General features: G+C 39.5%; 1 protein-coding gene across 6 annotated transcripts in view; it reads left to right on the top strand.

Moving 5' to 3' along the window:
• The window catches only part of RBM33 (RNA binding motif protein 33), a 127,379-nt gene that overhangs the window by 45,590 nt on the left and 55,515 nt on the right, over positions 1–26,274 (top strand). For 3 of the 6 annotated variants that reach the window (XM_083376969.1, XM_083376972.1, XM_083376974.1), the window contains 7 exons: positions 575–780; positions 1,900–2,167; positions 3,738–3,796; positions 15,835–15,985; positions 16,602–16,933; positions 19,226–19,453; positions 21,731–22,021. In XM_083376969.1, the coding sequence (XP_083233095.1) occupies positions 575–780; positions 1,900–2,167; positions 3,738–3,796; positions 15,835–15,985; positions 16,602–16,933; positions 19,226–19,453; positions 21,731–22,021 (1,535 nt within the window). The remainder of the gene's footprint in view (positions 1–574; positions 781–1,899; positions 2,168–3,737; positions 3,797–15,834; positions 15,986–16,601; positions 16,934–19,225; positions 19,454–21,730; positions 22,022–26,274) is intronic. The other 3 variants (XM_083376971.1, XM_083376970.1, XM_083376973.1) reach the window with 3 other exon arrangements.

The raw sequence follows: 26,274 nt of genomic DNA, 5'->3' as shown, positions 1-26,274 counted from the left end.
GCACCAAATATGTATTCTGATTTTGTCCTACTACCATATAAATATGTTGCCTTATTTTACATTTTTTTTGTTCTTGCTGTTTTGAATTTAGAAATAGTCCATTTGAAGCAGCGTAGAACATTTAGAGGTAATCAGATATAATACCTAATTAAGTTACCAGGATTTTAGCAATCGACTGCACTCTATGTATATGTCTTATATTAATTAATGAGTTTTTGCAAGTTATTGTAGGAGAAAGAAAGGTTAAAGCAAAACTAGTTAAGGTAAATTAATAAAATTAAAATAAATAAACCAAACCAAAGTAAACTTATTTTAAAAAAATCAGTTATGAAATTATTCTTGAGAGAATAAAGAGTTTTATTGCTGGAGTGTAAACATGCATTTCCATTTGCAAATTAAAAGGATACAATCAAATTAGTTCTTTAAATGTTAATAGATTGTCTTGAAGTACATGCCAAGCTAATTGAATATGTTGACCTGCATGCAGTCGTTGCTACTGTAATGAAATTGTTATCAGCTCATAGGTCTTAATTCTTCTGGCAAATAGTAAATTATATTTTCTTTCATCTGATAGAACTTTCTGCAGAAGCCAAAGCGGCATTACTTGAATTTGAAGAACGGGAAAGACAACTGAAACAAGGGCGGTATGGATCCCGAAGAGGAGGAAGACGAGGCTTATTGATGTGTCATGGGCTGGGAGAACAAAGAAGAGACATCAATGAAAGAGGAAGAATGAAGGATCACAGGCCTGCTTTGCTACCAACCCAGGCAGCTATGATGGTACCCTAAATGCAAAAGTGATGGCTGGGTGGAGGGATGCAAGTGGTGGAAGGCCTGCTTTAAGTTTAACTGCTTAAATGAGAATGCTTCATCCAGAGCCTTAAGTGCTGAAGACTCTTAAACTCAGGGGAATTGGGATTTATCATCTGAAAATCTGTTTTATTTTGCTTGTTTGTTTGTGTATTATTATTTTTATCTCGCCTTTATTATCTTTATGAGTAACTCAAGGGGGCAAGAATATATAATGCTCCTTCCTCCTTCCTCCAATTTTTCAACACAACAACAACCCTATGAGGTGGGTTGGGCTGAGAGAAGAGTATCTGGCCCAAAGTCACCCAGCCGGCTTTCAAGCCTAAAGTGGGGCTAGAACTCACAGTCTTCTGATTTCTAGACTGGTGCCTTAACTACTACACTAAAATGGCGCTCTGGATTTAGGATTTGTGATGATCTCATATTTGATACTTCTTATAGTTTTGCAAAACGTGCAGTGCTAAAAACCTCTCACGGATTGTATCTGTATGGGCGTGCTTGACGTGGTGGTATAAAATGGCTTTTTGACACAAATAAGGGGAACGGTTTTTCGTGTCATGACAACAGAGCAATCTTGTTGATAAACATAGGTTTAGAATGCTGAATTGTAGTACCTTCATGTGTGTGAGAAACTACTACTGAGTTGTATCTAGAGATGAACTTAACGTTCATTCTATACCGCCGGTTAGGGAATGCCGGCGGATTATTCCTAGGGGAAGAGCGTTCTCTGTGGGCGCGCCTACCCTCTGGAATGATTTACCCGTGGAACTTAGGACCGCCCCCGATCTGCGTTTGTTTCGCCGGGACCTGAAAACCTGGTTTTTCGATCTATCAGGCCTGGACTGAAGGGGTTTTAGCTTTTTAAATGTTTTAATTGGGCTTAATTAATTTAATGTATTTTAATTCTATATTATTTTTATATTGTATTTTATTCTGCCCTGTAAACCGTCCTGAGTCCTTTGGGAATAGGGCGGTATAGAAATTTATATATATATATATAAACCTCTCCTGTATTCCGTATAGGGCAGTTTTTAAATTTTTTTTTCCAATCAATGGAAATATTATTTTCTTTTTTTTTTCCAATTTCAGACACATTCAAGCAGGATATTTCATCATCCCATTCGGAATCTTTTCCAGCAGCAGCAGCAATCACAGCAACAGCCACAACAGCTACAGGGTCTGCTTCCTGTCCCCACTGCGCATCATACTTCCTCCCTACCCCCCCAAGGCATCCGTATGCCATCCCAAGTGGACGCCCCAAGAATACTGATGACCTCTCCTTCAGTGGCATCCCAGCAGCCAAAAAACATACACATAAACCCACACTTCAAAGGAACTGTAGTAACCCCTGTTCAAGGTAGGAATCTTTTCAAAGAAACTCTGGATAGATTACGGGTATTCCTACAGAATGTAGTGAAAAATGCCTATTGCTTAGAAGTAAAGTACGTTTTTGGATGTAAATATTTCTCATTTTTTAGAATCTCTTTGAAGGTACCACTGAGCAAGAGGTAGAAGCCAAGGGAGCTGCTATGTTGATCATCATCAACCCATGCTAATCAGTGTAGATCAAAGGTCTTACTTGGTATAATAAGTTGGCTTTTAATGTTATCCATATTTTTATAGCACTAGGTATTTTTCTATGCAGAATTCCTTAGCTTCGTCCCCTGAAATTAGATGGTGGGAAGCTGGAACTGTAGGGGAAAAAATGAAATAAATGAAACAGAAATTTATTTAAATTTAAACCAAGACTGGTGTTTTTTATACACTGACGTTATTAAAAGACAACTTGTCCCAAAGCTGTTTTTTTTTTCCAAAAGGCAACTGGACTTTCTCAGGTTTTTGGGGTTTTTTTTTTTGGAAAACATTTTGCATCTCATTCAAGAAGCTCCTTCAGCTCTGAAGAAGGTTGTTGGAGGGAAAGCAAAATGTTTTCAAAGGAAAAAAACCCAGGAAAGTCCAGTTGCCTTTTGGAAAAAGCAACCTTGGACAACTTTGACCTGGATTATTGAGAATCTCCAGAGACAAAGCAGCTTGTAATAATAATTTCTTTAATTCTTGATTTGTTTTCCTACCATTTTTCTGTAACTGGTTACGGAAAATAAACCTCACTGTTTTCTTTGCAAAGAGTTCACGTTGACATACTGAACCCCAAACAAAACTATATCATAGTCTGGCACAATGGGTAAAGGTTTAGTGAGGATTTGTTTTTGAAACAGAAAGAAATGAATGCCAGAAGTTTTGTCTAATGAGTTCAGAGATATGATTCATAAATTATAATCAAGCAAAACATTAAGAAACACCAGTTTAAGGTCTCTTAAGGTCTCTTGCGAGATAATTATGGTGCAGAAAGAGCTTATTTCTAGAATAGCTAATTCAGTGCAACTTCTTCATACGTGCTTTTCTTTAGTTTTACTCCCTTTTCTCTTTTATTCCATTTGCAAAAAATTAAATCATTTGATTGCCTTATCTTAGGAGGTACAACACGTTGTGAACAATAAGCCAATATAGAACATGCTCAGGAATGTATGTAACTGAGCTTAACTAGTCTGTATTTCCTAGTAAGCATACATAGTACTGTAATGCCTAATTGAATTAATCCGAATTAACCAATAGAAATTGATGTAATATCTGAAATTTCGGAAAATCACGACATGCCTCTTGATACCGTGCTGTCAAGATTTTGTCCCTCGTTCAGTAATGGGTGAAAAAAAATATATATATTTCGAATTGCCTGTGCCTTGTTTAATTTTGTAGCCTATGCCATCAGCATCCTAATTGCCCTGTTGCATGGTGTTAACACATTTTGTCTGCCTGCAGCTGTTGGGGAGAATGGGGCGGCAGCTGCCTGTGAATGTGGCTGCATATGAAAATGGCCCGGAGTCTTGGCTAAAACAAATTGATTTAAAAGGTGTGCTCCTTGTTTTTAGTGCCTTTGCTGCCAGTCCCAACCCAGCCAAGACCTGCTGTAGGACCCCAGAGATTTCCTGTGAGTAGCAGCTGTTCCTTCTTCTCTGATATGGATAAGCATACATTGGTAAAGAAATATTAATATGGCAAATAAAAGTGGTGCCAGCGAAATACAATTTTAAGGATTTGCAAATATTGACAATGATCTGTGAGCTAGAAAATTGTTTGTTAAAAGCTTAAAGGTCAATGAATTTTTCAGGCCTGAATTAATTTTGTTTTAATTGTAAAAACTTTCAGCGGGGAGTTTTAAAACACACACACGCACACACACACACTGGCTGGGTTTAAAATAATAAGGACTCCATCCATCCATTAGAGTCCCTTCAGGATAAATAGAACTGCTTTTCTTTAATAAAGAGGAATCAAATATTACATATTTCTAATGTAAATGTAAAGAATTTTATTATTATTTTTTTCTTTTGTTGTATCTTTAATACCAAAAACTAATTTGCTACTGGTATCTATCGCATCTTTTTTTTTTGTCCCAAACAGAGTTAGTCAGATGTTTCCCCTATCTGCTACACTAGGTTGATTTGCTTCTCAATGTCACTGAATATTCCCACTTCTCTTCCCATTCATATTTTTATAGTATGTAAATTTCCCAGTTTCCCCCCCCCCAGTTTTGTCTTCCTTCAGTTATGATTTCTTTAGACTGTGCATCCAGACACATAACAGGAATATTCAGTAATGTTGCTTACATTCACCAGACTCCACATTTCTAGAACCTTTTTAGCATTGGTAAAGCTAATAAATAATTCACATATTAGATTTTAACGATCAGAAATTGGGAATTATCTTTTAGAAATATGGGAATATATCCATGTGTCATGGATATCATAACCAATGTATAATACTATAATCAAAAGTCTAGTGTATTTTATTGTTCTTTTTACTGTGCACCACTTTTTTTTAATTTCAAAAAATAATTAAACTAACGTGCATGTGATGAGGTGATTTCTGTTCTAAATCTCTGCAAATCATCTTGGTATTTGTTATTTTGCAGGAGTAAGTCAGAATTATGAAGAATTCTAGTGTGGTAGTATACGTTGTTTAATTGCTTGTTTTTAGGTGATTTATTACAGAAGGAGGGTAAAGGGTGCTCTCCGTGATTCTCTTAGCACCTGTGATCTGGGAAGTGGCTTGTTAGGGGAAACCAAGCTCTCCTTTCCAGTTGATACATAGTGCTAAACGAAACCCAGATGGAGCCTAAGGGTGTTCATCTGTTGCGAAAAGCACAAGCAGTTTTATTTGCGAAAAGCAAATATTAGTTATCATAATTTGTGAATTTTGATAGAATTAAATCATCTTTTGGATCCATAATTGTTACATGCTGGTCTTTGGTTTTCCTAGAGAATGAACATATTTGAGATACAGGTTCTGTATGCTTGATACTTGAAAGTGAGTGAGAGAAAGCGCTTTTCCTCTCAAATCTTGGTTTGATAGCTCAGTTTGTTACCTTAATTTGGAAAGGGTAAACCATTATTCCTTGAATCCATCGGCAATGAGATTTTTATTTAGTGTTCCATGAATAAAGTGAAGGAAAACTAGAACTAAACAAGTCAGAGATTCTTTGGATCATTTTCAAACATCTGGTGGAAGGAGTGCTTGCTCCCTTCCTTCCTTCCTTCCTTCCTTCCTTCCTTCCTTCCTTCCTTCCTTCCTTCCTTCCTTCCTTCCTTCCTTCCTTCCACAGGTTACTCAGATCTAAATTGAGTCTGATTAGGGTACAATTCCTGTTGCTTAAAGTCAGGGTAAACATCAGTCTGAGGGTTTGTAGCATGGGAAATGGTAGTGGAATTGTCTTTTGCAGGTATAGTTACCTAAATTTGAATTTATTTGCACCATGCGCACAAATTATTTCTTCTTGTTGAGGAAGATATGCTTGCTGATTTATGCAGACAATGATTGATTAGCATTTCCTCTCCTCAGTTTACCTAGTAGATCACAAGTTATCTCAAGTCCTCTGTTGGTTATCAGAATGGGGACAGAATGTGGTCGAAGAGTCATTTTCATGTATCAGGAAAGCTAAATAACTTGACCCCACTCGGTGCACCAGTCCTGGCCCAGATGAATGTTTTTGTGAGATACAGCAAATATGTATGAAGTTCTTAACCTTCTAAAATGTAATACATTGACCGTTTATAGTCATGGTGAATATGCATCAAGTGTCCTATCATTTGATAAAGGACAGCTGCTTACACACTTGCATGGTTATTTGTTTAAATGTTAGACGTCAAGTGCAGAGTGGCGGCGGGGTGGTGGTGGTGAGAAAAACTCTAGCCTGCTGCATGGCTGCCATAGCAATTGTGTTTTTGTTATGGCAGTGCTGTTAGAACAGCAGCAAATGTAAATGAAATTTTCACTCTATTATTGTGCAGCAGCACTGGCAAATTCCACCTGGTCTGGAAAGCATTTTCCTTTCTTTTTAAACATGATACAAGGTATCAGGTGGTTATGACTGACGTTTCTTGGATAGAGCTTTATACAGCATTTCATGCAAATCATGTTCGAATGAGACTGCTGAATCAAATTACATTTTTTCCCCTCCTATTACAGCCCCTGCAGATGTGCAACTGAGCTTTCCTGAGCATCTCTGGCAAGTTGTCTTTTATGAGGACCTGCCATTTTCACAACTTATCTACATAGTCCTATTATTAGTACCTTCACAATAGAGCAGTGAGGGTTTTTCTCTTGCCAGTACCCAGAAAATCAACTGCTGTGGCTCCACCCCTTCTGCCTATGGTGTCAGTGTCAGGCTAGGAGAAGAGAAATGCAATTTACAGTGCAGGTGACATGATAACAAACATCCTCTGTTTGCTGGGGAGCTTCTAATTAATCACTATTTCCATACATTATCACACTATCAAGTTTAATCATATCAATGCATCCCCATCTGCCGGAGGAGCAGCAGAAGCTAAACATGATGATAACACTTATTAAGCTGGGGAGAGGGGCAGGGTCTAAAATGAACTAGCCTTTTTCTTCTCTATCCTCAACCCCTCCCCAATGGTGCTTTCATGAATGGTAAAATCAAGTTGATGCCATGATTGCTCACTTTTTGATTTGATTTGAACATTCATAGGAAATAACCTTTTTTTAAAAAAAAAACATAACAGAAAAATACCCATTTTTAAAATATACACGTCCCCAAATTGATGTATAAAATACTTGCTTAAAAATTCATGTGGCTGGTAGTAGAATTGAGTATAATGCGACTTTCTTACTTGTAGAAGCAGAAGATTTGGGTTATTTCTTATTTCTTTAATCTTTAATCCCTTTAAACAAAGGCCGCCTGGCTGTAGGAAAGAGGCAGAATGAATTTCAGTATATATGGCTTGGTCAAGAAAAGGGGACTAGTGTAGATGTCACAGAAGGAGACAGATCTTATGCATTAAAATCAGTGATCTGTGAATAAATTATAATCAAATAGAGAGCATCAGTTCTCAAAGGTTATTTTAAAGAAGAAAGCATCAGTGGAAGATCGGTGTCATTTCCCTCCCCCCCCCATTATTGCTGAATATTTGCTTGCTTGATTTTTATGCTATCAGATCTTAAAATAAGTGGCAGTTTGCAATTGTGAACATACACAGAAAACAAAATTAAGTAGAATTAAAATAAAAGTAAATAAAAGAGTATAAAAATTAGTTACATTTTAAAAATGTGGGATTAGATTTTGGGCCCCCCTTTAAGTTGCTTTGTTTTAACTGTTTTATGAAACACTGCCAAAGTCGACAGTAACCTTGAAGAAACTATCCCATAAGCTGGAAGTCATAACAGAAAGATTCCCTGACACACAGACACCCCAAAGATGCTTCTTACACTCTGAAGATGGAGACAGTAACCTTCCCAGTGGAGGTGAGCGCGTCAGACAGGATGGCTCCAATGAGAAAAGGTTTTCCTCCAGACATCTAGGAGGCAAGCTTGATAGAGCTTTTAAGAATGAAAACAGTACTTTGAATTATAAGCAGCAATGGTGCCTCTAGTCACAACTCTTGGGGGCAGTCTGAGGTGTGCTGTGTCTGATGATACTGAATGCAGCTAAACGATCAAATACAGCCAGGAGCAGGGTCTCCTCTGATCCTAAAACAAGTCGTCTACTGTGTTTTTGACAGATAACGCTTGGTGAATGTAAAATTCTGACAAATAAGAATGCAGTAGTTCTCTATGTTCAGAAATCCTGGATATAAATCCCCCCCCCATTTCCTCTGCCTTTCCATTGTCCAAATATCCTCCAAATTCTTAACATAGAACATTCTGAACATTCTTAGCTAGTTACTGCTTTTTCTATCCCCATCTTTTCCAAAGGAGTAATTCTCTTTGGTCCAGAAAGAGCGGTCTACGATAAATTATTATTAAACTGGCATAGACTGATTCCATTAGTCCAAGAAGAATTTTCCCCCACTGGTTGCAGTATCCAGCATCCTCCCTGAAAATGGGCACTGGGAGGAGACTTGAGCAGCTTTGAGTGGATGGGATGGTTACAAAAAAGAGCAGCAGCTCCAGTAGTGTAGATTTAGACCAGACATGTCAAACACAAGGCCCGGGGGCCGGATCTGGCCCGCAAAATGGTTTCATGTGGCCTGCGAAGCCATCCTGGAAACAGTGAGGGAATGGCCCCCACTGCCTTGGCCCTGGCCCAGAGACCCTCAGATCTGTCCCACTCCTGCCCAGGCCCCCATAGGCACCCGTGATGCGAACGATGTAGAGCTGGCCACGCCCACCCAGTAGGCCATACGCACTAGCCACGCCCACCCAGTAGGCCATGCCCACCCTGGCCACGCCCACCCGGCCCCCTGAGGGCAACCGCAATGCTGATGCGGCCCTCAATGAAATTGAGTTTGACACCCCTGATTTAGACTGTTTATCCTTGACATAGCAGCCATTGGAGTTCCCCCCCCCCCACACACACACAAGATTTAGAATTATATTTAGAGGGTGCTTTTATTTCATAAAGGATAGCTTAAAGGCTTGCTCTGGCACTGATGAAGTTACCTAGTTGGGTAATGAAACATCTCCAAAGAAACAACCAAGCTCAGCACCAAAGACCCTTCATTTCAACCCTGAAGTACAAATATTCTCCTTCAGATAGATGTATTTCCAGACCTTGGGTCACTCCCATCTCTCTCTTCCACCATTGCATAATGCACACAGTTTCTGTATTTATTTTGCTTATTAGATTTGTATCCCACCAGTAGGAGCTTAAAGTGGCTTATGAATGGTTTCATTCCCCACAACCTATGAGCTAGCTTGGCTTAAGAGACTGGCCCAAAGTCACCCAGTGATTTTCCATGATGGAAGGTGGAGTTGAAGTACAACAGTTCTGGCCATTACACCACAGTGGCTCTCTAATTTTGTGGAGGGCTCCATCAGGGGCTCAATTCAAGACCACCATGTTGAAAATACTTTGCTGAGAACATGACAGTGAAACAAGACTTATTTTGAAAACATTTGCGCAATCCATTTTCACACAGCTTACCCTATTTTAATTGAATCGAACCAGGGTTATTTCCTGAGAAGAATATAACATCCACTGGCTGCTAAAATAAGAGGATTAACATTTGTGACAAATGGATATAGTCTTAAGCAGTGTCATAGGTTACTGTAGTCCTTGATTCTTTGCATTTATGCCATTTTAATAAGAATTAAGAGTATCTATACCTAGATGTCAATGGCATTTCTCATCTCTTTGTATTTTAAGTAAGATTAATAAATGAAAATACGTGGAGACGAGTATAATTTATTGAAAGATTCAGTGACATTGTTAAAAGTATTTAATTAGTCTAGTTGAAAAAATACATAGAGTGACCCTTTAGAAGAGCTGATAAGTGTTATAATAACTGCTAGATTCTCTTTATGCTTTAATATGTAATATTACTATAGCACTAAGCAATTTATGCTAAGTTTTTTATTGATAGCCAAAGTTCTGTCAGGTTTATGAATAGATTATAAGAGATAATATTGTGTAATTAACAAGAGATGCCAAAAAGTAAAAGTACAATTTGTATGAGAATTGTGTATGAGAGAATGTTAATTTTTTTTAACTAGGGATTATATTTGAGAGGATCAAAGGAAAGCAAAATAGTTTAATATTTTGACAGGATTAAAAGTAACCTTATCTCATATTCTTTCAGATAATTGCATTGTTGTCTATGCTGAACAAGCTAATCAGATACCTGACCAACCATAGGCTGAAGTTAGAGATTCTTGCAAAAGTAATTGATAACACCCATGTTATGCTTTTAGTTTGATGCATAGCTGAAATAAGCTATGCTAAATAATTATTATTACAGACATTGGTTAACCATATTTCTCTTAATTTGTGATGCCTGTGTTGGGTGACAACATCTAGCCAACTTGGCTGACCTCAAAGAAATTAAGCAGATTCAGCCTGGCTGATATATGGGTAGCAATTACCAGAAATCAGAGCTGTAAGCTGCACTAGGAAGTAAAAAACAAACACCCAAAGACTATAAAATCTGAGTTGAGTTGGGGATTACATTATCCTTACAAAATATTCTGTGTTGCATGTTTTCATAACAGAGCTCAAGAAATTAAAGTAAATTACATTTAGAAAATGTAGACGTTATATTTTAATTTCTGATAGCTATAGTCATTGAGGGAGAGTCTACTTTTTTTAAAAAAATTGCTGTTGATAAATATCACAGAAGCTGTTATAGCGTGGCCCATGGACACATTTCTTTTCCCATTGCAGTGAAGTGATAAGCTTTTCTAGGATGGTGCCTGTTGCAAAACATATATGTATCAGACGGTTTCTTTGGCAAAAACGGTTCTTATATAGATTTAAGCTATTTAAAACTTGCAACAACTCATCTAACATTTCTTTAATAAAGGTGACAGAAGTAATTTCACAACTTCAGGGTTTGAAAGTAAAAGCTGTCACATGCAGACTTTGAAGAGTTTCTGGCAAAGAGACAGCCAAGAGACTGAAAATGTCTCCAGTGTTATCTTGCCACTGCCATAAATTTTCTAAGCCTAAGGCACACCTCTATATCTTGTCTTAGCTGTCCCATGTGCAATGGGGAGTAATGCTATTGTTGCTGAGATGGTATGAGCAAAGCTCTTTGAACACTTTAATATGTTGTATAAATGTTCATGCTATAGAATGTCAGGCATCATGAAAGGAGTGTCTGTTTTAATAGGCAAAAGACACTTGTGGCCTGAGGCTCTGAACTTTAAATGAAGTTTAGAGGTGGGTATACCATTCTAAAACGCCATCCCTAGCAAACCTGGCTTGTGGGTCTTTCAAACTTTTTTCATCATCTTGTTCTGGCTGATAAAATCATGCAAGGCTAACACTGACTGAATCTCAAAAATAAAGCTTTTTTCTAAGCCAACAAGACCTCTTCACTCCTCCCCGAAAGTTAAAAAAAAGCATAGCCCTAAAATGTCATTTCAGATTTATAAACAGATGATTTAATTTTATTACTCTTATTTGAAATTTGCTTATTTGAAATTTCTCCTTTCATAAAAAGGAGAAACAACTATTTTATCTAACATACTGATTCTTTTCGTTTATTGTACAGTAGTGATTGTGAATGTGAAAATTTACATCTTTGGTATTCTCTTCAGTATTAAAGAGTGTTGTTGAATGCAGTCTTAAGCATTAAAAAAGGCTGATTTTTACATTGTTTAGTGTATCCGTTAACCTAACAATACTTGTTAGAATATTGTGCTTCTATTTTTTTCTCTTCTAGTTTGTGACTATGGGAGAGCTCCTGTTTGTGTCTGGCAGGTGTTTTGCCAGAATTTTCAAAAATTAATTTCTGGGGGGGGGAAAGGTCGTAAGCTCCTCAAGTTTAACTTAAACTTAATTAAATTAAGGTATCTCATTCAATAGTTTTAATATTTTAATTGGCAAAATCTAGTTAATGTCTACAATATCATAATCATGATCCACAAAGAAATTTATATGTCATCAAGGTATCCATGGAGAAAAAGTAATTACAGGAATCATAATAGCATTGTGTAGTGTCTAGAAAAGGCATGGTGTGAAAACAGATAAAATAATAATAAAGAGCCCGCAATATTAATACCATGAAATCACAGAGGTAAATGTCTTGTGTAAGAAATTTTGTTAAATCTAAAATATTGCTAGTGTAAACATTGTGTGATATTTAGAAAGAGAGAGTAAATTGAGGCACCATGGAGAGGTGTGGAGCGGTAGAGTTGATTTCCTATAATTATAATGGATGAAATTGTGCTTCTTTCATTCTGATATTTCATATCTAAAACCCTTTGCTTAAGAACGGATTGTTCATATCCCAAGGGAAATAATCTCTTCCAGAGAACCAGGTTTAAGCATAATCTTTTGTCTGTGGTCCTCTTCCAGTTAGATTGAAACCTCTTGACTAAGTAGAGTAAGTTCCTTGGGACTAAAATGAACTTCAAGCAGAAGTTAGAGGTGGTAATCCAAGGCCAAATTCTATTTAAAAGGCAACATGGCGTACATATTAAATCATCTTGAATGCATCCCTCAAAAGTTAAAAGTTGCACTAAGTGAGGAATACATTTCTCATCATATTATTTGAAAGTTGTAAAGGTATAAGTTGAATAAAAATAGTTAATAGTTAGCATTATCTTATGTACATTTGTGTGTGTGTCTGTGTGTGTGCATACTATGTGTGTGTGTTTGTGTGTGTAGTGTAGTGTAAAACTGGAAAGCATAGGACAGTGTTCCTCAACCTGTGTTCTTCAAGTTCTTCAACTTCCAGAATTCGTGGGGAAATCTTGGGAAGTTCTGGAAGTTAAAGTCAACACATCTTAAAGTTCTCTAGATTGAAAAAGAGTGGTGTACAAGTTTATAAAGCCTCATCCCTAAAAATAACGCATGTGTCACTTCTTGTGCCTTTTTTTTTTAGTATTTTAAGCAATAGTTAATTTTTACAACAACTTTCTAGAATATAATAAATTTACTATAATTTACTTATTGCTCAGGTACTCATGTTAAAGAAAAGCAGCATAGTAAACATTGGCTAATGTATTTGAAAACAAATTATAGCTTAATGAAATTTGACATTCAGGCAAAACAATGTATTTTCTTCTCTATTTTGTGAAATAGTTGTAGATAAACTGGAAATTAATTAATAGGCCTGTTAGTGAATGTGCTGGAAAAAGATGCAGTTGGTTTAAGTAGAGGTAGATAATTAACATTTTTTCTAACATTCTAAAATCATGAAAATGGAAGCAGAAGGGGAAGTGAAACATGTAAACTATTGAGGGATACACAGAATACGACATAGAACATATGTAATACCTACAAAAATTACTTTGAAGCAAAAATATGCTGTGTGAACAGTAAATGCTATTGGACTCGGGGATTAGATGCAGATAATAGCGTGTTCCAAGAGGGAACATGGTATATATCAACTCTGAAAAAAATCCAGAAAAACTTACGACCCTTACAGACTGCTAAGTTCCTTTAAATGGGGATTAGACCAGTTCATGAAGGACAAGGCGTGAATGGCTAGTAATAATTATGGCTACTTAATTTATTCAGTATGAATCTCATACCGGCTATGGGGAATTAGCCACCCACCTTGGCCAATGATTCTCTTTGGTGTACACTGTAAAACAATACAAAATAAATATGTATGACTGTTGAGTAAAACTGTTGCCACAAATGTTAATATAATCAAGAAATAGGGTCCTTAACGTATTTGGAACCCTAGACCTGGGGGGTGAGGGGGGGTGAGGTGTTACCCCCCGTTGATAGGGCTCGCAACTTGGGCGTCCTCTTGGATTCACAGCTCAATTTTGAAGACCATATAGGAGCCGTGACCAGGGGGGCTTTTACCCAGGTTTGCCTGGTGTGCCAGTTGCGACCCTACCTGGACTGAGATGCCCTACGCACAGTCACTCATGCGCTCGTGACCTCTCGTTTCGACTAGTGCAACGCTCTCTACATGGGGCTGCCCTTGAGGACCACTCGGAGGCTTCAGCTGGTGCAGAATGCGGCCGCGCGAGTTGTGATGGGGGTTTCCCGATACTCCCATGTAACACCTCTACGTGAGCTGCATTGGCTCCCGGTTGCCCTCCGGGTGAGATTCAAGGTGCTGGTGATGACCTATAAAGCCCTAAATGGCGTGGGTCCGGGATATCTGAGGGAACACCTGCTGCCAGCATCAAGTTCCCTTCGTCCAGTGCACTCCCACAGGGAGGGTCTTCTCAGGGTGCTGCCGGTAAATGATTGCCGGCGGATAACACCCAGGGGGAGGGCCTTCTCAGTGGGTGCGCCTGCCCTCTGGAACCAGCTGCCCGCGGAGCTTAGGACTGCCCCCGACCTCCGTTCATTTCGCCGGGACCTGAAGACCTGGCTCTTCGAGCTCTCTGGCCCAGGCTGAGAATTTTAATTTTAATTGGGGTTTTTATTTTTTTCAGGGATTGATTTAATCTTTTTTAATTGTTTTTAACTTTTGTATCGATCTTTGTTTTAAATACCCTGTAAACCGCCCTGAGTCCTTTGGGAAAGGGCGGTATATAAATCCAATAAAATAAATAAATATAACCAGGTCCTCAGGGCCGTATAAAAGGTCAGAAGGTCGGGATCATCTTGATCTTTGAAGATAAAGCCTGCAGGGAGAATATTTCAGAAAGCAGAATGGGAGTACCACAGAGAAGACACCTCTCTTAGTCCTGGTCACCCTACCTTCTTGAGGTGACAGGACCCATCGTATCTTTAACCTGCTGGACTGAATTAGTCAGGTAATGACACCTGGGTGAAGATTAGCCCGTAGGGAACCCTCTTCTAAGTCAGGAAGGGCTTTAAAGGTGACAGCCAGCACCTTGTGAATTGCACCTGAAACACACTGGCAACTAATGCAGCTCACACAGTAGTGTTACGTATCTCAAATATCCAGGGATAGGATACAGATACTGTATGCAGCAGATCAGTGTTAAAGAACACGGCTACTCTTACTTAACTTAAGTGCACTTGGTTAAGATGTTATCATGTTGTATCTCATCCTATAATATTTTACTCAAAGCATTCACATTTATATGCAAAGAAAGTCATTAACGCAAGACAATGTGTTATCCAGGGTGTGGCATTGCAGGTAATATCCTCTCCCTAACTCTATAAAATTCAATAAAAACTCTTATAAAAAAACAATAGTGTAAGTTAGCTGGACAATCGTTTTGTTCAGGTTTGGCATTTGAATGTTGATGGTGATAATGTATGAGTTAAAGCGTCAGTGGGAATTCAAACAGGCGAAGTGTTTTTATTTTGGGAAGAATGATAATACAAAAGTGTAACTTCCTATTTGTGTTTGGGTCTCAAAAAGCTTTTGCTTTTTAAAGTACATTTTTGGTAGCAAGGAGAAAATCAATTACAGAGGTTAAATTTTAAATAGTTTCTCCCCTTGCTGATGATGAAATAGCTAAATACCTGTTTGTAACCCATTTATTTAAAATGAAGAGTAGGATGTCCATATTAATTTTCCATATCTTTTTATAATGAATGTCTCTTAGGTATTTAGGATAATGTAGGTGTCAAATGTTCTCTTCCTTCTTCTTCTTCTTTTTTTTTTTTTTACTTCAGAGCACATATGTGTGCATGTGTATATGAAGGGATCCAGGGATCATTGTTTGACACTAGAAAATTAAACTAGCTTCATTTTTAGTTGCTTAGGCTGTATTAAATAGATAGCAAAGAATATCATGGTTTTAAAAGATAAGTGTCAGGAGCCTAAAGTAGACATTCAGACTTCTGGATTAATGGGATAGAAATTCAATAATTGTATGGATTTCAGTAAGCTTGAAAAGGAACGGCATTCCTACCCGGCTGCTGTGATTATTAAAGCACTGAGTTTCCTGCAAACATGTTGTCCTTAGATTCTGTGTTTACAGGCCCAACAAAAGATGGAAACTTGGAAGGACAGCAGGTTGTGTAGATTTAGAACAGGTGTTTGTATGTACGGTATCTGTTACATGTTTCCTTCTAAATAATGGTCTAGTTAAGAAACGTTACAAGAGGAATTGTGCCTCATTTCTCTCTCGTCTCCCTCTCCCACCCCCACCCCCTTTTTTTTATTCATGCAGGGTCCCCCTGATTTTCAACAAAACACTCCTGGACCGGTTCCTAGCAATTTCAACCAAGGCTCACGACTTTCACTCCAAGATCAGTGGCGAGGACCTCCACCCCCTCTTCCTCCCCCACCTCCACAGGAGAGAGAAGCTTTCTTCATGGGAGGTACGACCATTGTCTTACCAAGTGGGAAGACATGTTTTCCTCGATTCTCAGGGACAGGATTGGGCATGAGCCATGAAGCCAGAATCTGCCACCTCTTTATCATTTGGCCGATCTCAAAATTGTCCCATTTTCCTTTGGTTTGGAATCCCGTATTTAGCAATTATATGCACACTCTTGAAGCAGGCTGATTAGTAGCCCAGACCTTTCCCTGTACATTGTTTACTTGTTAATGCATTCTTAACCACAGAAATTTTTCAGGAAGTGATACACTAACCAATTACAGAGTGATGTGTCTACACCAGGGGTGTCAAACCGCCGACTCGCGGGCCGGAGCGTCACGGAGAAACTGCGCCCATCCCATTGCCGGCAATGGGAAAAAGTTCCAATACGTCGCGCGATGTCACGTGACGTCGCGAGTTTGACATGTCTGGTCTACACCATTGGTGGCTTCTAGTCGGAGTAGAGAGTACTGGCTAAGGGAAGAAACCATTGGCCATACTCCTGGCAACTCTCTGTTGAGACGTTTTATTTCCAGCGGGGGTTTGGGCGAAAACTGGTATTTTGCTTGGCTGATGAGTTGGTGTCATGCTGTCTCCTTTTTTTATCTTTCCGACAGAGCCGAGATTTCCCGGCCACCACTTGTTTGAACAGCGGAGCCCACCCCCTCCACCACCACCACCCCTTCTTAACAGCACGCACTCTGTGCCTAGCCAAAATCAGCTCTCGTTCAGTCAGTCGGGACCTGGTTTCAGCCAGCAGGGTCAGCAACCCCTGTTTCCAAGGGAAAGGCTGGTGAGGCCAAGTCTGCAGCCTCAGGGCCCCCTGGGAATCCTTCATTTCAGCCAGCCTGGAGCAGGCAACGCTCGGCCTTTTCTTCCCCCACGGCAGTCCTTCTTGCCGATCCCAGGACAGCCGTTCTTAACCTCTCTCACCCAAGCTGGCATGCAGGTATGTAATCGTCAGGACAACCTTCCTCATCTCTGTTGACCATTGTAACCCGAACTCTCCCGTGTAACTCCTCCAATGCCTTTTTACTTCCCTGTTGTTCCTTTCTTGCCTTTTTGCAGGAATATGATTTTAGAGAATGATACAGATCTGCTATCTGCGGTCACTTAGAGAGAAAAAAATGGCAACTCTCTTTTTTGGTACTTGGGAGAGTAGAGCAAGCTTTTACTGTGCCTTTTTTTTTTGGCCCTTCATTCAAACCCTCTTATATGTAAAGCAGTCCCTTCTTTCATATTTCAGGCTAAGGGTAAATTAAATTGTGGACATTGATCCGCCTAGTATACTCGTGCTGTAAAAGGGATTCTGGGAGTTGTAGTCCAAACCTATCTGGAGTATGCCATTTTTTTTTGGAAGGAGGGGGAGAAGCTGTTGTAAGTTATTACATTTAGCCTTTGCTCAGATCGTACATTGCTTAAGAGAGAAGCTTCCTTATAAACGAGCTTAAATACTTAAATGTTTGAAGCAATTTAAACCTGCCTTTTTATTGCTGTGCCAAGCATGACAGCATTACTCTCCCTACCACCACAACCACTGGTGGCCAGCACTAATTGTATTAGTAAGGGCTAACTGCAACTATATCATGAGAATGCTTGAAAGTGAAGACATTAAAAAAAAGGTTGATTTTTGTGAAGCTGTTCACAGAGCTAATGGGATTAGAGAAGTCCGTAATATGACATTCTGTTACATATTCCATGGTTTCCTAAATTGATTTACTCCAGAAGCGATCCGGAAGTCTATTTCCCCCGAAAACAAGTTTCTGTGGTGTTATCTGTTAAGCATGCATTTTTAAACATTAGATCTGGAACACTACAAGACTTAGAGCTCCCTCTGCTGGTGCTTCAGTTTCTTCCATGAGAGCTCAGATAACGAACACCAACTTCCAGTAGTTTGTTTGCTGAAGCATTTTTGAAAAAGATTCTATATTTTATTAAAATTGAATATGTTCAGATTCTAGCTGTGATCTTCACCTTCATCCCAAAAAGAAAGAGCTCCAGTATAATTCAGGAGAGCCCATGGATTAATCTGAACTCACACATTAGAATTGGGTGGTATTTTAATTGGATTATGCAGTTTTTTGGATTGAAAGATTGAAAGTTGGTCAGAGAAAACAGAAATTCAAACTTTAAAGCATACAATACAAGTAGTGAGAATGATAGAATAACAAAGTTGGGAGATTGGAGGTCATCTAGTCCAACGCTCTGCTCAGGTAGGAAACCCTATACCATTTCAGACAAATGGCTGTCCAGTCTCTTCTTAAAAACTTGCAGTGTTGGAGCTCCCACAACTTCTGGAGGCAGGGTGTTCCATTGGTTAATTGTTCTCACTGTCAGGAAATTTATTTATTTTATTTTATTTATTTATTTATTAATGGGATTTATATCCCGCCCTATCTCCCGAGGGACTCAGGGCGGCTAACAACAACAAAACTTAAAGGTCTCTGTACAGTAAATTAAAAAATAAAATTTGAAATAAATTAAAATAAATTAAAGAATAAAGTTAAAATTTCTCCTTAGTTCTAGATTGGAGCTCTCCTTGATAAGTTTCCATTTGTTATTTCTTGTTCTGGCTTTGGGTCCTATAGAGAATGGGTTGTAGTCCTCGACTTACAACCACAAATGGGACCGAAATTCCCATTGCCAAGCAAGTTGGTTGTTAAGTGAGTCACACCTGATTTTGCAACTGTTTTTGCCACAGTTGTTAAATGTATTTTTCTAGGTTTTACATGAATCACGCAGCTAATCCAGCTTCTCCCATTGACTTCGCTTGTCAGAAGCTGGCTAGGAAGGTCACAAATGCCAATCACATGACTCGAGGATGTTGCAACTGTCACAAACACATGCCAGTTGGCAAGCACCTGACCGTGGAGATGCTGTGACGGTTGTAAGTGTGGGGAACTAGTCATAAGTCACTTTTTTTTCAGTGCCTTTGTAACTTTGAATGGTCGCTAAACAAGTGGTTGTAAGTCAAGGACTACCTGTAGTGTCTTTTTTTTTCTGGATTACACAGCTTTTGCTGCTGTCTAATCCAAGGAAAATATATTTAAAAAGTCTCAGTCAGATGGTAACTTTCCTCTGGCATATACACCTAAGCACTTACTGTCTTCAACTCCCAATTTCTGAAAAAAACCTTAAGTTTCTGTTAGATTTTTTTTCTCCTTGTTAAGTGATGATTGTATCTTGCTAGCAATCAGGGAGCAAATGTGACCTGACACCTGCCATGTTTTCAAATGTACAGGGCCCTTTGCACCCTCCTTTGCAGCCACAGCAGCCACAGCCGTCCCAACCATCCCAGCCTCACCACCAGCCGCACCAGTCCAACCAGCAGCAGCACCTGCTGCCTGTGCCTCCCCAGCCTCTGATTCCGGTGGCCCCATCCCAGTTCAGGCCACGCCTACAGACTTCACAGCCAAGCGGTAACCGGATGCCATACCAGCAACGGCAAAGTCTGGTAAAGGCCAGGCATGTAAGTGTCCTTTCCGTATAGAAACAAACGGGGCCGCATAAGGCCAGGGGCAAGACCTAAACAGTCACCTTTGAGAAAGGTGTGAGTTCTTAACCACTCTTGCTGGTTGCCCCCGACCACTCCCTGCCTCTGCTGTTTTATCATTTCTACCCCGACAGATGTAGGTGGCTGGAATCTGTGCGGCATTTTTATTTTGAACATTTATATCCAGCCTTTCCGCTGGGCGTTTGTGGGAACGGGCTGGGTCTGTCCACTAGTTTTATTCATTTATTTAAATCTATTGGGCACCCAGCTTTAATGTTATAGGACAGTAGGAAAAGAAACCCCGTAAAAATACTAAAAACCATCAGATTGCATGGGCAGCCCAGGCTAACCCCCCCTCCCCCAAATAAACAGCAAAACAAAACAAGGGCCTTAGCCAAATCATAAACTTTTGGCCTGAGAACAAACAGATTTTGAAAGCTTTCCAGAAGCCTAGGAGAAGGGAACTATTCTTACCTCTGGCGAGTTGCTGTTCCAGAGGGTTGGGGCCACAATAGAGAAGGTGTGCTTCCTTGGTCCCACACAATGGCAAGGTTTAATAAAGGAAACCTGGAGAGCCCCCACTTTTGCCCACTGGGTTGGCAAAAACTATTGGAAATAAGTGGTCTCTCAGATATCCAGACTCTGCAGTACATAGGTTATACAAGGTAAATTCTTTTACTCAAAATTAGGCTGAAGAGAGTTGTCCAGTTATCCCTATAGAAGAGTAAGGGTTTGAACCAAGGCCCATTGGCCTTTGTCCTCTCTCTTAACTGCCACAAAGTGCTCTGGAGGTAATTGCATCCCATCTGTTTTCCTTTCTCCTCTCATTCTACACACCCCCTTCTACATCCCCCGGGAGTTGTATTTTAATATGACTCCATTCACTCATCTGTTGACATACTAGATTGGTATACTACGGAGTCAAGCTGCCACCATATAGGCAAGCCCTTGTCTTTCAGTTGATGGGACTCTCAAGGATAAGGTGCTAGGAGCTGGGAATCAGTAGTTTGTATAGATAATGAGTTCAATATCAGGAGATTTAAGGAGTTTCCCACTCATCCCACCGCTGAGCCTGTGCCACCCAAATGGGTAGCCTGGAATGAAAGTAGCTAGGGTGGCTTTCACTGGTATTTATTACAGCCCCATCCCCCAGGGAGCCATGAATAAGGCTGAAATAAAGAAAATGTATTTTTCTTTCTAAATAAGAAAGAAAATGCAAAGGTAGTTTAAAACTAGCAGCTTGTAATTTACAAAGGTGTTAGTCCGTCCGAGGGGGTTATACCACGTTATAATTCCCAAGACATAAATTGGTACCCGAAGTACTTCTAGTACTTATTTACAGTATTATTTATTAGAAAACACGTGCTAGCAAAGAGAAGCAGGGTTGAGCATCCCAACACAATAGTCTGTGTTAATAAAGTAAATAATAAGGTAAGCTCATCTGAAGCGGAAACTGAACTTATTGGAATTATAGGTAGTCCTCGACTTACAACCACAATTGAGCTCAAAATTTCTGTTGCTAAGCGGGACATTTGTTAAGTGAGTTTTGCTCCATTTTACGACCTTTCTTGCCACATTTGCTAAGTGAACCAATGCGGATAGTAACACGGTTGTTAAGTGAATCTGGCTTCCCCATTGCCTTTGCTTGTCAGAAGGTCGCAAAAGGCGATCACGTGACCTCGGGACGCCGTCATCAATAGGAACCAATTGCCAAGCGATTGAATTTCGATCACGTGACCATGAAGATGCTGCAGTGGTTGTAAGTGAAAAACAGTAATAAGTCACTTTTTTCATTCTAGCTTTGAATGGTCACTGAGCAAACTGTTGTAAGTCGAGGCTACCTGTATAGTTGTGAAACTAACAAGACTAGGTTTTGGGCACACTGAAACTAAAATCAAACTTGTAACCCAATCCAACTGATTACTTACAACAGATCCTGGAACTCTACGTGCCATTGATTATTTTCTGAGTTCTATAACTTTCTCGTTCCATATTACTTAGAGCAGGGCAGTCTTTTCCTTCTTCCAGACAGACGTTGAAATTCTGGCTAGTTAATGTCAGGGTAGGAGAGCTGTGTTTCACAGGAATTTAGCCAAGTGGACCTCTCGGCTTTCCTTACTAGAGAGAGAAGGTTATATCACCTGTATATCAATTCTTCTCCATTGAGAAATCCTGAAATTTGACTTGATAGAGGATGGGACCTTCACATCTTTACAGGATAAGGTTTTTATGTTTTTTGTTTGTTTGTTTCAGAACACACCGGCACAAAACATTTTAAAACGTCCAAATCAGCAGCCCCAATCATCTGCCTCAAGAAATAGTAATTTGCGTGAATTGCCAATAGCACCTTTGCATGCGATCGAGACTGCTAACCACAACCGACAAACTCCAGCTTCTTCTGTTCCAATGAAGCCGGTTTCTAGCAATACAGCTGCTATGAAGCCTCTTGCAGGTATCAAGAACCAACTGGGAAAGATGGAGTCCAAGCCAAAAACAGTTACTCCCACGGCTGAGCCTAAAGTGGAGGTTAAATCTGAACCAGAGGTAAGGGCCCCCTCTAGCAGAGGCCTAGGTGCATTGAGTAGTCATCTTTGTTTCAGCGGTGTTCTTGACCAAAGAACTTTTGCTTTTCGGCACTCTTCTGCACTCACGTCCCAGTTTTATTGCCTGCCAAAATGTGTTCTTTTTCATGTTCAGAAACTCTTAAATTTTGATTTAATGGGCCACTCAGGCAGAAGAGGTGTTTGTTAAGCCCGAATACTAATTAAATATGAAAGGCACTTTTGTGCTTGCATAAAAAAAAAAACCTGATTGCCATTTTGCACACGTCTGAAAGTATGCAGCCTGAAGAGCCCTCCTGCACTGCAAATGGAGGCTGAGGAAAACTCCTTCCCGCTAATTTTTTCGATGGCACACTACTCCATTCTTTTGCTTGAGGGATAGAGCTGCCCATCTCACAGCAGTGAGTTTGGGTGGTGTACAGTCCTATCACAACAGTACAAAGCATTAGAACAATCAAAATGGTGTAAACTCAGTTGCAAACCTGGAAATCAGAATCGTATCATCCGCACCAACCAAGCTCACCTGATTACTTCGCCCTTCCCTAAAGCCTGGAAGAACAACCAGGTCTTCGGAATCCTGCCAAAAGCTTAACAGGTTTGGGGCATCAGAATCCACAGGGCAGGTGCAGCCTCAAAGGAGCCTGACCTCATCTCATTTTTTCCAGTAGTGGTAGTCCTTGGCTTTCAACTACCCAAAATTTCTATGGCTAAACAAGGCAGTTGTTAAGTGAATTTTGCCCCATTTTATCACCCTTTTTGCCACAGTTGTTAAATGAATCGTGTGGCTGTTAAGCAAATCTGGTCTCTCCCGTTGACTTTGCTTGTCGGAAGTTGGCTGGGAATGGTGATCGCATGACCTTGGGACAGTGCATGCAGTTGTCATAACTACATGCCAGTTGCCAAGCGTCCCAGTTTTGATCACCTGACTCTGGGGATGCTACAAAGGCCGTAAGTGTGAAAAACTAGTCAGAAGTCACTTTTTTTCAGCGCCGTTGTGTGACTTCAAACCATCCCTAAACTAACGGTTGTAAGGCGAGGGGTACTTGTATTTCAGTTCGATATATGCGATAGCGTAAAAGGTTTCTGTGGGATTTCTCGTTCCTTGTGTTTTGGGGGGGTTGTTTTTTTGTTCCTAAATAAAAAGGATCATCTGAGTCACATGACCAAGAAAATAAGTCACCTTTAGCCTAAAATCAGACTTCCTCTTTGCTAATACATAAAAGTGAGCAGATATCAGAAAGTAGCAGTTGTTGATATTTCACTAAATTGTAGCTGCACTGAAAGATGTAGCTCTGGGAGGGGTTTGGTTTTTATTTTAAGCTTATAATGGACTGGAAAAGAATTCCTTCCTGATTTTAATCTTTGCAGCCGGGAAGATATTCTTCCATTTAGTGGTCTTTCATTTAGGTCAGGGCTGTCCAGCCTTGGCAACTTTAAGAGCTGTAGACTTCAACACCCAGAATTCCCTAGACCACAGGTGTAGGCAACCTCGGCTCTTTTATGTCTCATGGACTTCAACTCCCAGAATTCCTGAGTCAGCTATGCTGACTCAGGAATTCTGGGAGTTGAAGTCCATGAGTCATAAAAGAGCCGAGGTTGCCCACCCCTGCCCTAGACGGCCATTTAGGTATTCACACAAGGGAGATGGGAACACACTCATGTTTAAGCTGCTACATCTTTCCAAATGATTACACTTCCTTTGAGCAGCAAGCTGGGGGCCACACTCGAGTGGGTCAGAGCAAGGAGCAAATCTGCTTTATTGGAACATTTCATTAAAATTATTAAAGGTAGTCCTCGAGTTACAACCACAATTGAGCCTAAAATTTATGTTGCTAAGTGAAACGTTTGTTTTGCCCCATTTTCTTGCCACAGTTGTTCAGTGAACCATTGACGTTGTTAAGTTAGTAACATGGTTAAGTGAATCTGGCTTCCCCGTTGACTTTGCTTGACCATGGGGACGCTGCAACTGTTCTAAGTTTGAAAAATGGCCATAAGTTACTTTTTTTTAGTGCCATGGTGACATTTATAATGGTCACTAAGTAAACTCTTGTGAGTCCAAGACTACTTGTACTGCAGCTTCCCTCCAGTTGTGTTTTTAATGATTTCCCCTCCTATTTTATTAAATATAACATTTGATGGCAATGTTTAAAGGCTTCTGAGAGTCATACATATTTCAGGGATCTCAGACTCTACGCTTTTGCTAAAAATAATAACCCCTGAAATCTTTTCTGGTTATTGGTTGCTTAAGTTTTACATAGGCTATACAGTAACAATACCCATTTGGAGAAATTGTTATTTTTAGCAGTATAGCACTTAACCCTAGACTTTTTGTGTGTGCTTGATAGGAAGCTTTGGGTTTCATATTATTTGGATCAGAGACTTGGAGCCAATGTGATGCTGCAAATCTAAAGATCTGAACTTTAGATTCAGGACCTACTGTACTAGGTGTCAAGAGAGGAGGTGGACACTAGGGCTCAAAATTTCTAGGAGTGGTGCTTTTGGGAAACGTAGTAAAGAGTTAAAGGTAAAGGTTTCCCCTGCCCAGTCAAGACCAAGTCAAGGAGACGGTGCTCATCTCCGATTCTCAGCCGAGGGAGCCTGCGTTGTCTTGAGAAATTATTCCATCATCATGTGGCTAGCATGAAAATACGAAAAGCAGTAATCTTTCCTGCCAAAGTGGTACTTATTTATCTATTTACATTTGCATGATTTCGAACTGCTAAGTTGGCAGGATCTGGGGCAAACAGAGGGAGATCATCGCCTCATGCAGTGCTTGTGTCTTGAACCTGGGCTGTTGGCTTTCCAGCTGACAAGACCAGCATCTTAACCGCTGTGCCATCACGTCACCCCAGTAAGGAGTAGAACCCTTCACATCTGAATTTCTGTTCAGGATGTTTATATATTTATTTAACTTAAAACAGTGTTTCAAGAGAAACGGATAGAATGGTTAGGAGTATGTGAGGTGGGAGAAATTGGTACAGGCCACAATTGGCGCCAGAATTTCCGTTGTTAAGTGAATTGCTCCCATTTTTTATTTTATTTTTTTGCCATACTTTTTAAGCAAATCACTGCTGTTGGTAAGTGAAACAGACAATTGTTAAGTCAATTCGGGTTCTCCGTTGATTTTGTTATGCCAGAAGATGGCTAGGAAAGTTGCAAATGGCAACCACATGAGCCTAGGATGCCGCAGCCATCATAAATACATGCAAGTTGCCATGTGCCCAAATTTTGATCAGGTGACCCTGGGGATACTGCGGTGGGTGGTTGTAAGTGTTTAGAACTATTGTAACTTTGAAAGGTAATTAAACAAAATCAAGGATTATTTGTAGCAAGTGAACTTTTTAAAGATTTTTACATAAGCTAGAAAAGAATAGTCACAATTTCAGTTAGTGATTATTACATTGATTGTATTAATATTAGGGTGTCTCTATCCTCTCAGGGTTTTTATTTATTTATTTATTTTATTTTCTTGTTAACTGCTTTCAGAACACTTAGTTTTCTTAACGGTATTTGTATCCTCAATATTCTTTACTGTAAATTTTATATAAATAATAAATCTAAGCAGCTAAATCTGTTATCAAAGAATAGTAAATTTATTAGACAGGCTAGATGGTTTGTCGCTTTCTGTAGAAGTAAGGACTGTTACATTTGAAAAGCAGCAATTCCCATTATTAACGTATGTTGCAGCTGCAAATTAAAAAAAACAACAAAAAGAATTTTCCTTTGCTGTTAATTTCCCAGTAGCTTTGAATAAAGATATATATCCTGCTGGAGTTTTAAGACTACTGGAGAGATTATTTGGCACACAAAGGCCATAATACTTTCTAAAAAGCTTAAGACTGGAATATTAAAGCCATTCCTGATATTCCATTAATATTCCAACACTGCATTTGGCAACATTTTAATTCTGAAGAGAGTGCATGAGTTCAAGGTCAGAGAGATTGACTTGCGCTGTTCATTATAACCAATTATTGTGTGACAAATGAGTTTCAGATCAGGCTGAAAATTCTGTAAGAAAAATCAATAGTTCTAATCAGGGCCTTTCAGGTCATTTACCATCCTACCTTTTGTTAGTTTGTCAGAAAAGAGCAAGATAAAACCTGTGTGACACAGTGGGCTGCCTCTTATTGTTACTGCTTCCATTTGAAACAATATTTGAGTTCTTGAATTATATTAATAGTTTAATTAGTTTCACAACTTTTAAATGAGTTCCCATTTAGAATGGCTTCAGTTTCA

The sequence above is a fragment of the Vipera ursinii genome (genome assembly GCF_947247035.1).
Source record: "Vipera ursinii genome assembly, chromosome: Z".
NCBI classification, from domain to species: Eukaryota; Metazoa; Chordata; class Lepidosauria; order Squamata; family Viperidae; genus Vipera; species Vipera ursinii.
The sequence above is the reverse complement of the archived record's forward strand: the minus strand, read 5'-3'. Positions and strand labels throughout refer to the sequence as shown.